This window comes from Schistocerca americana, chromosome 6, assembly GCF_021461395.2.
Source record: "Schistocerca americana isolate TAMUIC-IGC-003095 chromosome 6, iqSchAmer2.1, whole genome shotgun sequence".
Lineage (NCBI taxonomy): Eukaryota > Metazoa > Arthropoda > Insecta > Orthoptera > Acrididae > Schistocerca > Schistocerca americana.
The window spans coordinates 158069943-158089288 of NC_060124.1; the positions used below are offsets into that span (position 1 = coordinate 158069943).

General features: G+C 42.6%; 1 protein-coding gene across 1 annotated transcript in view; it reads left to right on the forward strand.

The window, feature by feature from the left end:
* Window positions 1-18975, forward strand: part of LOC124619887 (threonine-rich protein-like) — a 75138-nt gene extending 56163 nt beyond the window's left edge. Inside the window, exons 4-5 of the mRNA XM_047146516.1 lie at window positions 6975-7163; window positions 18577-18975. Of these exons, the coding sequence (XP_047002472.1) occupies window positions 6975-7163; window positions 18577-18877 (490 nt within the window). The 3' untranslated portion in view covers window positions 18878-18975. The remainder of the gene's footprint in view (window positions 1-6974; window positions 7164-18576) is intronic.
* The last annotated feature ends 371 nt before the right edge of the window (window positions 18976-19346 follow it).

Sequence of the window (19346 nt, forward strand, 5' to 3'; positions counted from 1 at the left end):
TGTCAGCTGTGTAACGGAATGACTACAGCGAAAAGTTGTGGTTGACTGGGACTCGAACCCGGATTTCTGCTCTATGCGAGCAGACGCCTTAACCACTTTACCTATTCGTGCCCGTCTCACGGATAGACCCATACTTCCAGATGTCGTTCCTACGTCACACCCTGTATTCGTACACGCAATATGTAATTCCCGTTCAGGGGAGGATATTTTAATTGAAAGTCGCTGTCCAGTATCGACGGGTAAATATGAGGGTCACTTCAAAAGAAATGCACACTATTTTTGTAAAAATAAAGTTTTCATTCTGCATGTGTGAAAGTTTTACAGTGGGTAGATACATCCTTCCCGCTTGTTTTCAAACTTAGTTCAACCCGTTCCCGTGAGTGGCGCCATCACAGCATGTCTTCAAGATGGCTGCTACACTTGACGTTCGTCAGAGGCAACATGCTGTCATAGAATTCCTGTACCGTGAAGACGAGACAGTGGGAAACATCCACAAGAGGTTGAAAAAGGTGTATGGAGAAGCTGCGGTCGATCGTAGTACAGTTAGTCGGTGGGCAAGCAGGTTACGTGATGAAAGCGGGCACGGCTATACTGAGGATTGTCCTCGCAGCGGCAGGCCTCGTACTGCACACACTCCAGACAATGTGCAGAGAGTTAACGAATTGGTGACTGCTGACAGACACATCACAGTGAACGAATTGTCACGCTACGTTGGGATAGGGGAAGGAAGTGTTTGCAGGATACTGAAAGTGTTGGCGTTATAAAAGGTTTCTGCCAGGTGAGTTCCCAGGATGTTGACAGTGGCTCACAAAGAAACAAGAAAAACGGTATGCAGCGAACTTTTGGAACAGTACGAGAATGGTGGAGATGAATTTCTTGGAAGAATTGTGACAGGTGATGAAACATGGCTCCATCATTTTTCACCAGAGACGAAGAGGCAATCAGTGGAGTGGCATCGTGCAAATTCACTCTAGAAAGAAATTCAAAACCACACCTTCTGCTGGAAAAGTTACTCGTATGACTACGATGTTTTCCGATTTCGGAGGACTCTTGCTTGTGGACATCATGCCAAGTGGAACCACCATAAATTCTGATGCATATGTGACGACGCTGAAGAAACTTGAAGCTCGACTGAGTCGTGTTCGACCACATCGGCAAAAGCAGAATGTTTTGCTGTTGCACGGCCACATGTCACTCAAAAACCGTGGAAGCCATCACAAAACTCGGATGGACAACACTGAAACACCCGTTTACAGTCCTGACCTGGCTCCATGTGACTATTATCTCTTTGGGAAACTGAAAGACTCTCTTCGTGGAACAAGGTTTGAAGATGATGACCCCCTTGTGCACGCTGCCAAACAGTGGCTCCAACAGGTTGGTCCAGAATTTTACCGTGCGGGTATACAAGCGCTGGTTCCAAGATGGCATAAGGCAGTTGAGAGGGATGAAAATTATGTGGAGAAATGAAAATATTGTTCCTAAAGGATGTACCTACACACTGTAAAACTTTCAAACATGTAGAATAAAAGATGGATTTAAAAAAAAGCTAGTGTGCATTTCTTTTGAAGTGACCCTTGTACGATACTACAGTGCCTATGTTGTGAGGAAGAACGGTCGAATGTTCCTTCAGACTTTCATTCATGTCAGAAAGTACAATGCATCGTACTTCTAAAACAGTAAAATCGTATTTATCCGCCGATAAAAGGCTGCGACTTTCAATTAAAATTTCGTCCCTCTGAAAGGGAGTTACATGATGCGTACGTGTGCAGGTTGTAACGCACGAACGACGAGTTTGGGTCTCGCTGTGAGTCGTGAATGCATGACGAGAGAGGTGAAGGCGGCCGCTCGCGTAATGCAGGAAATGCGGGTTCGAGTCCTGGGCTGGCACAAATTATGCAGCTGAGGGTTGTCCGTATTCACAACTGCGAATACATTTCATGTATTTCTTGCCGCAGTGCCTATGGCTGCCGCAGTGCCTGTAGTGACCGAAGTCCTTGTTCCTTCGGACTTGCACGTACGAGGGTTCTCCAGAAAGTAAGTTCCGATCGGTCGCGAAATGGAAACCATTGTGAAACGCCGGTAAAGCTTTGCACAGATGTGTTGGGCAGTGTCTCCAGTATGCCCGTCGATCGTGTCGCGTCGCTCTTTTCAGTTTTGAGTGAACAGTGAGCACGTAAAGTCTCCCGCCAAGTATGAAAGCCTGGTTAGAGATTTCGCCTGTGTCATGCAGCCCACATAACATAACTGTCGAGCCGTTCCTTCTTCGTGTCAATTCTCAGCCGCTCACTGCAGGGGCAGTGAAGACGCTCCAGCAGTGTTTCCGATGAGAAGTGTTTGATCTCCCACAATACAGTCCGTAATTGCCTCCCCCTGAGTCTAATCTCTGCTCATAAGAACCGCTGGCTATGAAGACAAACTTTTTCTACAGACAACGAGCTGCAGACCAGTGCAGATAACTGGCCGAAAGCACAGGCGGCTGCTTTCTATGACGAGGGTATTGGAAAGTTGATACAACACTACGACAAAACTCGAAGTTGGAGCGGCGACCATGTAGAGAAGTAGGTGGAAGGTCTACCTAACTGTTACAAACAAAACGTTTCTGGTTTTCTCTGTGGTTTCCATTTCGCGACCGATCGGAACTTACCTTCTGGACAACCCTCGTATATCAGCGGGAGCATTAGATTGTACTTCTTAATAACACAGGTCAGCAATATCGTATGATAAACGTAAGCTAGTTGTACGTAGACACACTGGTTTGTTCAGGGTCATACGTTGTTATCAAAGAGTATAGTGGAGTTTTGATCCAATTAACGCTGAGTGTGCGAGCGCACAGGCAGTACACTGTAGAATGGTGTTGAGATGTTAAACAGTCTGGTTGAACAGTCATGTTGCGTGCAGAGAACGGTAGAGAGAGTAGCGATACGGTGTGTTTGCTGACAAGGGAACCTCCCCATCGCACCCCCCTCAGATTTAGTTATAAGTTGGCACAGGGATAGGCCTTGAAAAACTGAACACAGATCAATCGAGAAAACAGGAAGAAGTTGTGTGGAACTATGAAAAAAATAAGCAAAATATACAAACTGAGTAGTCCATGCGCAAGATAGGCAACATCAAGGAGAGTGTCAGCTTACGAGCGCCGTGGTCCCGTGGTTAGCGTGAGCAGCTGCGGAATGAGAGGTCTTTGGTTCAAATCTTCTCTCGAGTGAAAAGTTTAATGTTTTATTTTCAGACAATTATTAAAGTTCAGGCACTCACACATAATCAACTTTGCTCTCCAAAATTCCGGGCATGTTTAGATTTGCTTGGACATATGCAGGATTTGACGGTCTACACACGGAAACATTTGAAAACTACATTTGCTGAAAGCTTAGTGCAATGCTCCAGACAACAAGTAAACCTTTTTTACACATCATGTTTTGACACGTATGTTTTGACAGAGCACAGGGAAAACTGTGCGACTGTGAAACTGTTACATTCATTTGTTGCACTTTATGTGACAAAGTCTTATGTTTTCATCACTTTTTTGGGAGTGATTATCACATCCACAAGAAAACCTAAATCGGGCAAGGTAGAAGAATCTTTTTACCCACTCGCCAAGTGTGCAAGTTAGGTGGGTCGACAACATATTCCTCTCATGTGACGCACATGCCGTCACCAGTGTCGTATAGAATATATCAGACGTGTTTTCCTGTGGAGGAATCGGTTGAGCTATGACCTTGCGATCAAATGTTTTCGGTTCCCATTGGAGAGGCACGTCCTTTCGTCTACTAATCGCACGGTTTTGCGGTGCGGTCGCAAAACACAGACACTAAACTTATTACAGTGAACAGAGACGTCAGTGAATGAACGGACAGATCGTAACTTTGCGAAAATAAAGAAAGTAAAATTTTCACTCGAGGGAGGACTCGAACCAAGGATCTCTCGTTCTGTATCTGCTCACTCCAACCACGGGACCACGGGGCTCCTCAACCCAGATTGTCCTTGATGTTGCATATGTTGCACATGGACTATTCAGTTTGTATATTTTGTTCATTTTTTCATAGTTTCACACAACTTCTTCCTGTTTTCTCGATTGATCTGTGTTCAGCTTTTCAAGGCCTATCCACTGCGTCAATTTATAACTAAATCTGAGGGGGGTGCGATGGGGAGGTTCCCTTGTGAGACGTGGTCGAAAGTCCGCGCTTCTGAAATATGGCTGGACAGAAGTTTGGTGTGGCCCGGCACAGTCTAACGCATTAAGCGTGTTCAGTACAATCACTGCAGGAGGATACCTATTAACGCGAAGAGTATTGCGAATTCAATTTTATTTATCGTTTAGCTGTAAGAAGAGCCTGTACCAAACACTGACAACGAACAATGCTTTACATACACCGACAAGGACTCAACACGAAGTAACATCTAACCAATTATCCGATTAGCCTTGTATACGACTAGCTAGCGTCCTACCTAATTTTGTGACTGTATAATAGCAAGATTGCTACAGAGTGGCTGCAGGAACACTCTTCTGGGTTTAAACACTTTCACTAGCCATCAAACTCTCCAGACATGAGCATTATTGAGCGTATCAGTTCTACCTAAGACAATTTAGCAAAATAGGTTCATTTCTATCCATTATTCCTGACCTGCAAAAGACCTAATGAGTGAGAAACATTAGCTATGTTTTTCTATAAAAAACTGAAGTCAAGTAAAATAACTAAACAGTGAGTAACTTTTTGCAATGCTGAAACTAGGAACAATAATTAAAGTTTCAATTGCTTACAAAGACAGTGATTAACCAAAGTGACTACGTCTGGTAATTTGAACAGCAGTTTCAAAAGCAGTGCTTAACAGAATAAAATTCAGTAAAAGATATTATTTGGCTATTTTTTCAACGATAAATTGGTTTCATTTTACGCAACTGCAATCACTTAGAATTGTTTGTTAAGTCTTGAGTAAATTATTGTAGTAATCGTATAAAGCTGTTTTCAGTAACTGTTAATAAGCAACAGAGAAAGTTGCAGTTATGATGAGATCAACAACTCAGTGAAGTCATTTCTCGAATTTTATATACACTGATCAGCCAGAACATTATGACCACCGACCTGCTATCGATATAAACCCGTCCAGGCAACAGCAGCGTCACCTGCCGAAGACTGACTGCTAGTCAGACACACGCACTGTTAATATAGTATCAATGAGCGTGTGGTCCTTGTGTAGAATGGCGAAGGCGCGCGATCAAACTGAGTTTGGCCGAGAGCTGATTGTGATGTCACGGAGGTTCGGCACGAGAATTTCAGAAACTGCATGGCTTATCGGGTGTTCGAGGAGTGCTGTGGTGAGTTTCTTCAAGACGTGGCGAACCCAAGGTGAAACGACGCCCGCACGTCGTGGATTGGGTGGCCACCCCTCATTACGGATGTCGGACGTCGTAGGCGCGGCGGACTACTAAAACAGGGCGGGCGGCGAACTTCGGTGAAACTAACATGAGACTTTAATGCTGGGCAGAGTACAAGTGTGTGTGTGTGTGTTGTGCAGGATTTGATTAACGATTCAGAACGAAAAGAGTATGAAAAGGAATGAAGGTAATATGTTTTATTTATTCACACTGCAGCAGCGCGTAGTTACCATTCATCGTTGAATGAGACATCCATATTAGGAAAGTTTAGATTTTTCGTTAAAGATTGAGTAATTTTCAGTGTAAGGTATTTTTCGTGTTTATTAATGATTTGTCTAACATTTGTGAGCGTAAGAATTTGTCAAAGTTAATGAGTGTTGTAACACGAATTGCATACAAGTAATAATATATCAGTTTAAAAAACATTTTGTTAAAAGGATATTTCACCTAAGAGCATTGTCCACATCCTCGATCGAAGTCATTTTTTATCTAAAAGAGTGTCTAACTCAATTATGTGTAAAAAAGGTTTACTTGTTGTCTGGAGCATTGCACTAAGCTTTCAGCAAATGTAGTTAGTAATTTGCAGCTGGCGCACAGAGAACAGCAATAACCGTGTTTGCAAGCAATTACATTACAAGCTAAGACATTTTCATTTCAGTATCACTTTGCTACGAAAATTATCAATGCACAGGGGCAATTTCATCAACAGCATTAGTAGGCAGGTCGTTAACGCATAGGGACCACTTTGTTTAATTAGAGAAATTTATAGTAAATTTCAGGATTTAATCAGTTTGCACATTTTGTTTGAAAGATTATAAAATAGGTCCAAATTCATGTTGCATTCTCGCAGGCAAACATATTTGGTCTCTGTCGCAGCTGGAAACGCCCGAAGCTAACCAAGAGCAAAGCGACAACCAAGCAAGCAAGCCAGTACGAAATCTCAAATCAAATGAAGAGAATAATATTAATAAAGGAAATTTTCGAATTTTTTTTTGTTCTCTGTTTATTACTAAGTTGTTTCTATGCTTTACGATGTGATTGAAAAATGTTTGCCCACCGTGACATATCCATTTGAAACTGTTCTAATGTAATATTTAACAATATCGTGCTATTTTTGCCTGATAAAAAGCAACTATTCTTACATAAATTTACCAGTAATACAAATCACTGAATACAAGAACAGCAATTTTATTTACGTATTGAGCTGGCGACCGTTAATTTTCTTTATTCGTTTCTAAATTCACAAATTTTTTTCAATTTTTACTGACTACTGTGATTTCAATTAATTCTTTATTTTCTTTTAACTTAAACCGAACTTTCTTATCTCCATTGCTGAAAGCACAGAGGATTGGCGATTCGTTTATTGCGGGTCTTACGTTTCACAAATTTCATTTATTCTTCAGAGTAGATATCTTCCCTGCGCAACTGGGAACTTTGGATACGCGACTCATTTAAATCCTGATTAGTCGGAAGTGTAAAGGACTGTTTAAACTCCCATTCTACTCCGCGCAGCATGTTTACGGACGATCAGCACAGCCCCGCTGCGCCACTAGTGGTTCTGGGCGGCTTTCTCCATAGGCCGGTGCGCATTCTGTTTCAGCTTTCTGACGTCGGATCCAGTCTGCACGAGCGGTCCCCCCGTCCCTGCCTGTGCCAGTGTGGGTCAGAGTGGAGCACTGGCCACCAATCCAAGCATCTACTACGTCTGCACAGTCGACGCTAATAACGTACTGATCCCATCGCTCTACAAGTGCAACAACGGAGAAATATATGACGCCCCAACATACACGTAAGTTGCCAGTCAAACAGCTTACAACAGTCAGTGCGAAGCTAAGATGAAAAGATGCCACTGATACTAATGAAAGTTTTGGTTTGTTGGCAACAAAGTTCTCTGTAATAGCAGTCGTGTACAAAATTCTCTCGGCCTTCAACTCGTGTGACCCCAGATTTCGAATATTAGCACAGTCTTCATCTTCTGATTTGCCTCATAGGAACTGTAACATATCCCAAGCACTATTAGCGTTGATTATTGTATTTTACCATTCATTCCAGTCGAATAAGCGGCCTAATTATTCAGCATCTGGGTATAAGGTAAACAGAGCTAAGACGAAAAAGAGAAAGAACCTGTCGGTTTGTTGATCATCAATACTTACGGAGACACTGCAACAGAAAAAGTGAAGATATCTATTTCTTAGGCAGCAGGCTACAGAGAATAAAAGTGACGCTGTTTATTGAACTATAAGGAAGCTTTTTCAGCATGTAAATTCGACTGGTGACCAATACGGAGATGGAATGCTGGAATTACTCCTAAAATGTACAGATGGAACGCAGTATGGTATGAAAGTGAAACCTGAACCGTAGAAACAGGAAGTTCTTATTTCGTTGCACAGAAGGAACCGAAAAAGTTGCATACGAGGTTAAGAGGTATTATAAAGAATAAAGGGAAAAAAAGAAATCTATGGGAAGTTCCTTCCAGAATACATGACAGGTTACTGGAATCTTCTAGGACATCCAGAAGTAATTAATCTGGCTCGGGTATGGAAATTTCTTGTGGCTAATATTGTAGTACAGGTGAAAGAGACTATTTTGTAAACAAGTAAGTATTATCACATGTAGAAAAAGCTGCAACGTAGCATTGAAGTTGTCGAAAGAACAAAGATTATAAAAAATCTTCTCGTTGAAGAGAATGATGAGATGTAATCCAACATGTAAATTACCTTTATAACAGTAACACTAAACTGGAAGAATTTCTGTAACTGTAATCGAAAAGTATTGATAAAGTTGTTCGTGTACCGTATTTGAATATTAAATTTAGTAGTTTTCAGTCGTTCATCCAAATATTAGCAGTGTGTTTATATTTCGTAGCATGCAGTTGCAGCTGTAGCGATTCTTTAAGTCCTGACAAAGTTGTTTGTGCACTGTTATTCAGTTATTAAATTTAGTAGTTTTCAACGTTGTCTCGTGCTGTTTCTGGCGAAATAACGGTTTAATAAACTTTCGGAAACTTTCGCCCACTTTTTTTTTGGTGTTGTTTAGCATTGAAGCCGTTTATTAAATTTAGTACGTTAGTTTTCAGCTGACGTTTCTTATTGTTTGTAGTGAAATATTTCAATAAAACTTTCGTTCACTGAGTTTAGTTTCGTTGAGTGTTCATGTGGTCGCTTGAATTTTTGGTTTTAGATAAGAAATTGTGTTAAGTTTTTGTTGCATTGGTATTAATTGTGGTTTGGTAGTCTTAATCAAAATTAGTTGCTTTCTTAATAGAGAGCGAAATTCTAGATCACTATGGTTGGTGCTTTAAATAGTTCTGCTGTTGTAATTGAACTTAGATAGTGTAAGTAGTAGGGCAACAACGACATCACCCCACATCGTGGGTTGCCTACATCAGGGACAAACATATTGTTCTCCTTTGATTGACAGGTCCTTAACCTATTGTTCTGATAAGAGAATTAAGTCCTCTTGGGGATAACCCATCCTTTTGATTGACAGATTATGTCACCAGAGGGATAATCCTTCCTTTTGACTAACAGGTCCTTAACTTATTGCAACACAACGCCTCCCCCTCTTCCACCTCTCCCTCCACCTCCTCCTCACCCATCCCTCTGGGAATCGACTCGCCGATGCAACCACACTTTTGATATAAATTTGATTGACTACTTAATTAAATTGATCAATTAATTAACTCCTCCCCCTCTAGGAAACCTTCCAGCCCTCCACCTCCCTTCCACCACGTGGAAACTGGTGGGAAAAAGACCCAGTTGACTGACCACTTGGCGAGAAATCAATTGCAGTATGTGGAATATTGTTTAAACAATTTAGACAGTGTGTGGAATATTGTTTATTTACTTATGGCAGTGTATCGAATATACCTTATTTATTTATTTAAAGAATTTGGTGGGAAATCGAATGCAATGTATGGAATATTGTTTAAACAATTTAGACAATGTGTGGAATCCTGTTTATTTAAATAATTTATGGGATACAAGGCGCTGTTTGTAATATAGTTTATTTATTTAGTTAAAGAGTTTGTCAGGAAATTGACTGCACTGCATAGAGTACTGTTTATTTAAAGAGTTTATGGGTGACAAGGCAGTATGGAATATTTAAACAATTACGGCGCTTTTATATTCTGATCACATATGGAAAACACTGGACTCGCATTCGGGACGGCGACGGTTCAATCCCGCGTCCGCCCATCCTGATTTAGGTTTTCCGTGATTTCCCTAAATCGCCCCATCCAAATGCCGGGATGGTTCCTTTCAAATGGCACGGCCGACTTCCTTTCCTCACCCGATGAGACCGATGACCTCGCTGTCTGGTCTTCTTCCCCAAAACAACCCAATCCCAACATATGGAAACGCTGAGTGGGCTTAGTTAACATTTGCTGCCAGAGTCGGGGATGTTAAGGCTCTTATTTTTTACTTTCCAACAGTGGTTTCCATGTACAGACGGGAAAATGCGAACAATTACGTAGCAATACCTCCACCACCACACTTGAACACAGACTCTGATGGAAAAATTTCGCGACACAGTTGTGAAACTGGATCAGAGACACTTCGCGCGCTTTTGTGGGAACTATCCTTGCCTTCGAGCAGGAGCTGCTTCAAGAGTTACTAAATCCAATTAATATGATCGATGCACAGTAGTTTGCTTTAATTTTGCGATGTTTACTGCCACACTTGAACATGGCCTCCAAAAAACGACCGCTGCACACTTGTGAAACCTCCGTGAGATACTTCACACACTTTTGTGGGAACCTGGTTTTACACGCCGAAGCTAGGATATAAAGAGGTTGAAGGAAATATCTCTGTAACTCTAAACAGCACACTCACCATTTTTCGAGTTTAAGCTGCTTGTTCCAAGGTACTGCCAGAGACAGAGAAAATTTTCTGACTCCTACAGCTGCTGTGGTGTTCATCACTTTTCTGGAGCTGTGATTGGGCTCATTTTTATATTTGCTGCTGCTGGAGTCAGGGAAGTTATTTCCCTCATTTCCCACAAGCACACTCCTGTGTCTAAGCGCAGATGGGAAAATCAGAACACTTAGGAGCACTGTCCTACAGACGAGAAAAGTGCTGGAATTTATGGTGAATTTTCGGTGTCCTATAGCTGCTAGTCTGGAGATGCTCTGAAGCCACAATGGTGAATGAGGGACAGCATCATGCCAGAGATGGATGGTCTGCTTGGACATGTCACTGAATGCTCAAACAAAGAAGACATCAGATTACTCTCAGAGCTTTCCGTTGATACCTTGTCCCAGTCTTGTACAAACAAGTCTATAGAGACTCCTATCCCCTGCACAAAGGATATCTTGTGAATGGAGCATTCTGATTGGCTCTTACTGAATTTAACCGCCAAACTGCTGCTGCTGCCAGTGTGGGAGCACTGTCTGCCATTTTCTGCAGATGAGAGTTTCAGCAGCAAAACAATTTTGTAAAGATATCAAAACAAACATACAGCAGTTATCTTGCACTGACAGTTACACCCTGCAAAAGTGGTCGACAGATCATGAAATACTGAACCTACCTCCAGAGACACTTCCTCTATTACAATGCTCTGCTACTGTCGATGAATGCTTGAATTTTTCAGCTTGAAACAGATCGCCAACCGGGTTATATCACCACATACCATACTGATGTAGTAAACACACAATTCGTATTGTGCACCATACAAAAGCACTACTCCTGCATATAGCAGACAGATTCCAAAATACGCAAGCACATGTAATCCTAGAGTCTGGAGATGGCTGTAGAAAGCATGGCAGTAAGCAAGCAGGTTGGAGCTGGAAACAGTAACATTTTTGTACCAGGGGGTGGTGGGGAGAGGGGGGGGGCGTGGAGGAAACCAGACCAGCCTTTGTACACCAGTTCTAGCCCTTTGAGCTCTAGATATGGGATGACTGCAATATACAACTACAGAATCGATAGCGTGTTTGACCGTGTGCAGGACTGATTAGCTGTTTTAAACCCTAACAAACAAGTATCTACAGTATGGTTCTCTGTACTCTCCGCCGATAACTATCTTGCGATGTCATCTAACAAACCGTTGCTGTATGGCAACATTCTGCTGTACTTCTATTGAGGTAATAGTGATACACGCGAGTTGATGCTTTCATCCACAAAACAGAACCATCTGCCTCTAAACTTATCTGCATATGCGTTGAAGAACGACAGAAAGTGGATGGAGTGGTCGGTTGAGACGGAGCTGTAAAGAAGTACGAATTAATGGGAGACTGATTATGCATTCTAGAGAGAGATGTTGTTGCTCGTCATTTAACGCTTTCTTTTTCCGTTGCTCTGTCGGGGACGATCAATTGTGTGGCATAACCTGCGTTCGATTTGTATACAACTGCATGTTCTGTCTGTGGCTTAGAGCAGTGTCTACTTACGATCGTTAACAGCAGACCTCTCAGTCATCACAGGACTTCCATGTCATATGTGGTGATGAGAAGCATGTCTATCCTCTTTCTGCACTTTCCTCTAGACGAGAAAAGATTTACGCAACGTACTCCATTCCCTTGCCGCATCTTGGGGATAAAATCGAGTCTTCAGTTTCATAACTACAGTGATTCTAAGTTAGCTACAAGTGTTTGTGAGCTACTGCAATCCCCATGTACACATCTGCTCGACAAATGTCCTGTTTATGGAGTTAGTGGCGGCATGCCTTGTAATTTCACATGTCAAACACGGCTGATATGCGTTTGACTGTTTTCTTGTAGGAGAAATTCTCCGTTACTATCGATCATTTTTTTATAGGACTGGTGCAAGCATAGTAAAATTCCCAACCGTGATCAGGTGTGAACAGTGGGCGCTATACACCTCTGGAAGGCTATATTGTGCACGTATCAAAAAGTATCGACTTTTTAACGAAGTAGTTTTTTTTATTTTACTGTTTGTCACCATAGTTTACCGCATAGAAATCTGAAAGGAGAATGTATGCCAGGTGCTGGAAATAGATTTCTTACATTGAGGTAGTAACAGCGATGCCGTCCACATGACTAATTCTCGTAGGTTGTAAACTGCAACGATTTAACATTAAGGGTGTTTCAAGTGCATAACCGTGTAGACTTAGGAATGCATGTGTTTATGTTCTCTCATACCAATAACTTCTTGGTGATGACCCACAAACATTAGAACAATTATTTAGAATTGATAGTACAGCTGTTTTACGTGAAATTCTTCAAACACCGTCCATCTGAAGCTCCATCACGCATAAAAACGCCCGTTTCTTCTTCTTCCTCTTAAACGTCTGCTGTTACATCACAGCATTTTCGTATCTGTTATACAGCGATAAGGCGTGCTAACGTCCTTGACTTGTGCGCATCTGGAGAAATCTTGTGCTCTTGGATGGGTGCGGGACGAGCAGTTACGGACTCAGTTCGTTCTGTTTCTTCACGAAACGTGGAGTGGTCTACTTCTGATCAGCTGCAGATTACATCGGTGGCAGTGTTACAGGGAGCGTTGATCAAAGACAATGCAAGGAGATCTTTCAGTCTCCAACTTTATCCTAAGAATGGGAGAATGCACTGTGACTCCCTTCTGCATAGGGAAAGATCGTAAATTACGTACTATGATCGAAGTACTAGAAATATATAGATTACTGTCTAGTATATTTTGGTGTGTATGTTCGAGAATTAACAATGAATGGACGTACTGCACAGTCATCTATCAACATTCTCAATGGTACTCGCTAAATGGAGGACGGACAGTTCAGTGATGATACAGAAATCGGGAAGCGTGCCGCCGTGTCATTGGTTGGCCTCGTAAAAAATTGGTAAAATTGCTGAAATTGATCGCACAATCAACTGTGATGCTTATAACAGTACATAGGTGGTGTCTTTTCGAATCCATCCTTCCACTGGTATATTGTTCATTACCGCATAATGATTGACTGACATTGCTTGTCTGAGATGGACAAAGAGTCTCGGTGGAGCTGAAACGCCTTCCGGGTATGGCTACAACTGAACCAGGGATTGCGTACATGACTGCAATATGAGGAATCGATCGAAACAGAACACTGACCCATCAGCTATCCGCTCATTGTGAAAAACGAATTTCAATGTAGAGATCATCAATCACCTTCCGACAGCTGTTTGTAAACGATCCACAATGCTGCAAAACTCTTCCAGTTTCCATATGTTGTGACTTATTTCAATCATCCAGAATGGGTGCTGTGTGAGCAACAGCAACGAAGTTTACACCATGGATGGAAATGTGTTAATGTCAGTTTAGAGACTGACACACACTTTGAAGTTATGGTTAAATAAACAAAATGTATGGCGTTGTAAAAAGCTATGTCATACATTGCCTGGACGTGTTGTAGCAAAATAAATAAATAAATAAATAAAGACAATGTTACAAACAGCAATACAGGTACACAGGGTCCTTCTCTTGTGGCTGATAGTATAGTCTGTGGGATATGGTCCTCCTCCTAAGGTACAGGCGATGAAACTTTACACTTGTCTCTGAAGGCAACTACGGGATGATGACGGCATTGAAACAGAGGATGACACGCGTAAAGCTGAAATACTAAACACCTTTTTCCAAAGCTGTTTCACAGAGGAAGACCGCACTGCAGTTCCTTCTCTAAATCCTCGCACAAACGAAAAAATGGCTGACATCGAAATAAGTGTCCAAGGAATAGAAAAGCAACTGGAATCACTCAATAGAGGAAAGTCCACTGGACCTGACGGGATACCAGTTCGATTCTACACAGAGTACGCGAAAGAACTTGCCCCCCTTCTAACAGCCGTGTACCGCAAGTCTCTAGAGGAACGGAGGGTTCCAAATGATTGGAAAAGAGCACAGATAGTCCCAGTCTTCAAGAAGGGTCGTCGAGCAGATGCGCAAAACTATAGACCTATATCTCTTACGTCGATCTCTTGTAGAATTTTAGAACATGTTTTTTGCTCGCGTATCATGTCATTTCTGGAAACCCAGAATCTACTATGTAGGAATCAACATGGATTCCGGAAACAGCGATCGTGTGAGACCCAACTCGCCTTATTTGTTCATGAGACCCAGAAAATATTAGATATAGGCTCCCAGGTAGATGCTATTTTCTTTGACTTCCGGAAGGTGTTCGATACAGTTCCGCACTGTCGTCTGATAAACAAAGTAAGAACCTACGGAATATCAGACCAGCTGTGTGGTTGGATTGAAGAGTTTTTAGCAAACAGAACACAGCATGTTGTTATCAATGGAGAGGCGTCTACAGACGTTAAGGTAACCTCTGGCGTGCCACAGGGGAGTGTTATGGGACCATTGCTTTTCACAATATATATAAATGACCTAGTAGATAGTGTCGGAAGTTCCATGTGGCTTTTCGCGGATGATGCTGTAGTATACAGAGAAGTTGCAGCATTAGAAAATTATAGCGAAATGCAGGAAGATCTGCAGCGGATAGGCACTTGGTGCAGGGAGTGGCAACTGACCCTTAACATAGACAAATGTAATGTATTGCGAATACATAGAAAGAAGGATCCTTTATTGTATGATTATATGATAGCGGAACAAACACTGGTAGCAGTTACTTCTGTAAAATATTTGGGAGTATGCGTGCGGAACGATTTGAAGTGGAATGATCATATAAAATTTATTGTTGGTAAGGCGGGTACCAGGTTGAGATTCATTGGGAGAGTGCTTAGAAAATGTAGTCCATCAACAAAGGAGGTGGCTTACAAAACACTCGTTCGACCTATACTTGAGTATTGCTCATCAGTGTGGGATCCGTACCAGATCGGTCTGACGGAGGAGATAGAGAAGATCCAAAGAAGAGCGGCGCGTTTCGTCACAGGGTTATTTGGTAACCGTGATAGCGTTACGGAGATGTTTAATAAACTCAAGTGGCAGACTCTGCAAGAGAGGCGCTCTGCATCGCGGTGTAGCTTGCTCGCCAGGTTTCGAGAGGGTGCGTTTCTGGATGAGGTATCGAATATATTGCTTCCCCCTACTTATACCTCCCGAGGAGATCACGAATGTAAAATTAGAGAGATTAGAGCGCGCACGGAGGCTTTCAGACAGTCGTTCTTCCCGCGAACCATACGCGACTGGAACAGGAAACGGAGGTAATGACAGTGGCACGTAAAGTGCCCTCCGCCACACACCGTTGGGTGGCTTGCGGAGTATCAATGTAGATGTAGATGTAGATGTAGTATATCAGTAACTGTATATTTAATGAGGGTCGGCACATATGCACGATGGCAGCAAATAGACAATATTTGTTTTTGATATCTATATCTGAAGATAGTGATGTGGTAAAAATGTTATCATGTCCTCCACCTGATGACATTAGAGGAGTTTTTATATTTTGTAGTTTATTTTTGCTTTTTTTCTCTGTTGAATGGTACAAAATACGGATGATAAAAAAAAAATGGTTCAAATGGCTCTGAGCACTATGGGACTTAACTTCTGAGGTCGTCAGTCCCTTAGAACTTAGAACTACTTAAACCTAACTAACCTAAGGACAGCACACACATCCATGCCCGCGGCAGGATTCGAATCTGCGACCGTAGCGGTCGCGCGGTTCCAGACTGTAGCACGTAGAACCGCTCAGCCACGAATGCACCCTGAGGAACGCAGATCTCCTTCAGATTGCAGTACCTGTATGTAGTTTGGAGACGCACTGCACTGCAGTAGCAAAATCCTCGTCCATTGGAGAAGCTCTACAATGTCGCAAATCTCCTCCAGTTTCCATATGATGTGACTGTCTTTATTTAAAATCATGCAGTATGTGTGTTGTTGGGGAGAAAGTTTGATTGTCGTTGGTCTTAGACATTGTACACTATTGGCGGAGCTATGACATCATGTTCCAGTTTCCACAGAATGGTCAAAACACAGTCCTGTCGCACTAACTCAGCCCATGGGTTGAAGAAAGTGGTAGATATAGGGCTCTCCGACTTTGGAGAGGGGAAGAGGAAGTGAACAGAGGTTGGGGGAGGAGAAGATGGACAGAGAGATGGGCGAGCAGCCGATGGGTGGAGAGGGGAGCAGGAGGAGATGGACAGAGTGGTGGGTGGAGGAGGTGGACACAGAGAAGCTGGAGAAGGAGAAGAACAGCGAGGGAGGGGCAAAAGGAGATGGACATCCCACTGGTGGGAGGCAGGGAAGAGGAGGAGGAGGAGATGGAAATAGAGGTGAGGAGGCAGAGAAGATGGCCACAAAGAAGGGAAGGAAGAGATTGACTAATAGAATTGAAATGAATATACACCTGACCAACGCCAGTTATTCATCTAGTATGCCAATATAATTGTGCAACTGCTTCCCATTTCATATTTCAGCTTGAAAGAGAAATTTAAGAGAATGATAAAACTATTGCTTATAGAAAATCCTTTCTATTCAGTCAGTGAACACAAATGAAAATACAAGTACAGTGTAATAGACATAAAATGTATATAAGCAGATGGGTCCTAAATAGAAGAAGATGTAGTTATGCATGGTGTAATAGAATTAAAATGTGTGTAGGGAGATTGTAAAATACACAGAAAATGTGTAATTATGTGTGATGTTATTGTAGTTAGAAAGATATACCCATGATAATTAAATAATGTATGTGCTTATTATTTTTTAAGACTGACAATGCAAATATATACTGGGATCTAACACTTATACCAGGTGTCCAGCTTAAACATATATTAACAAAGAACGTAATAACTCGAGACGTAGCAGAGATATTTTTTGGCAGTTTGCTTCTACATGCATGGTACCTCGAAATGTGTTCTGTGTGCACTCCAGGCAGTTGGTACCGCGTCCGCATGCACGTCACTGCTTTATTAACGTAAACATACATCAGAGGCCATGTGGATTCCACAGCTGAAGGTGTTCTGTGTGCTTACTCTCGCAGAGCTGAAGTCCGTTACACTGATACAACGTCATTTGCAGCATGAATATGGACTGGAACTAATTTATGACGTTCCCACTTATGTAAGAAATGGAACAAGCGGCTTCCAGAAACTGGGATTTTGTTTCAGTGTTGGGCCACCATGTGAGCAAGTAATTGCACAGGATACTGTTGAACTAATCCGTACGTCCTTCCAGTGGAGTATTCGTAAGTCAACCCAACTAGCAAGTAGTCAGTTACAATTACCTCATTCAACAACAAAACATGTTGTCCATAAAAGGTTGCACCCACAGGCGAACAAATTGCAGCTTTATCACAAAATCAAGCCCGGAAGGCATTCGCAGAGACAATTCTGGTGAAAATGGATGAAAACAAGGCATTCCTCGATTTCTTCTGTTTTTCGAATGAGACTACTTTCTATACTTGGATCAAATGGCTCTGAGCACTATGGGACTTAACTTCTGAGGTCATCAGTCCCCTAGAACTGAGAACTACTTAAACCTAACTAACCTAAGGACATCACACACATCAATGCCCGAGGCAGGATTCGAACCTGCGACCGTAGCGGTCGCGCGGTTCTAGACTGTAGCGCCTAGAACCGCTCCGCCACCCTGGCCGGCCCATTCTATACTTCTGGCACAGTAAACATGTACAACTGCTGCATGTGAGGAACTGTTCTCGATTCCCCTCCCCCCCCCCCCTTTTCTCCCCTCTCATATAGTGATAGGGTGCGAACGTGACTCTCTGAAAGTGAATGAGTTGTGTGGATGGTTGAAGGACAGGTTATATGCCCATTCTTCTTCGCAGAGCCTACATTTAATACAACAATGTACATACACATGTTGGAGCTGTATGGTGCGCCTCAACTTACTCATGATGTGATCTTTCAATGAGATGTTGCACCACACCATTTTGCGAACATTATAGGATTTTCTAGGATCGCGTGTTTCCAAATCGCTGGATTGTGGATGTAGTCCATCGATTGCTTACTGCCCTAGAGGCCCAGGCATTACACTACTTGATTTTTTTTCTGTAGGGGTTCATCAGGAAACGAGTGTACCAGACACCAGTTCGTTCTCTACAAGATCTGCGCCAGCTGTATGAAATATTACGCCTGCAGTACTGCAAAACATCTGGGGAGTAGTTGAATATGGATTAGATGTCTATTGTGCCACTAATGGTGCGCATATCAAGTTGTATTAGGTGTGGAAAAAACATTTTGAGTTAACATACTTGTACAAACACACAGTCAAAAAATATCTCAATTACTTCTCACTTTATTACATTTTATATTATTATGCGTTTAACCAGGATACCCTGTATGTTCATCAAAAGCTGCTAAATAAATAAATATTTCATTTCAGCTGTGTCGACCTCAATTCGCCAACATCTAGCACAGGAGCGGCCACGACGACGACCACTACCACAACCACGACCACGCCAGCCCCTCCCACTCCCACCCCCGCTCCCACCAGCACCACCACATCCAGCTCTGCCCCCATCCCAGGAACCCCCTGCTCGCCACCACTGATCAGGGTCGCCGACCCGGATGACTGCACACGCTACTACGAGTGCAGCGAGAACTGGACGTGGGTGCATGCTGCCTGCACCTACGGTACCTACTACAACCCCGTGCAAAACCGCTGTGAGTTTGGCTTCTGCTAACATGTCGCCCTGACGAAGTCAAGTGTATCTCTGGAAGACCTCTCTAGTTCTTCACAATCAACATCATGCTTTTACGAATAAAAACATTCTAAAATCTGTTTACGTTTCTCATATTGCACACCTATCCCAAAGGGCATCCAAAATGAAGCAATGCTGTTGTTACATTTACTGAAATATTTCATGCTATAATGCAGTGCTCGCATGAGTTTACTGTTGAAACCCAACGTTTCGTCTCCATCTGCGGAGAACATCTTCAAGAGACGTTGTTGCTTATTCGAAGATCTTATCCACACCCTGGCTCGCTACTGACTGAAATAAAATCCCTTTCTGTGTGCTCCCATGCAGATGCAGACGTTTCGAGTTTTGAAAAATCATGTGCAGTTGGCTATTGTCGGCTGTTGTCGTTCGCTGTTGCCATCACCCCATAGTGGAAGGCTGGCACACGTCTTCAGCACTGAATCCAAATACC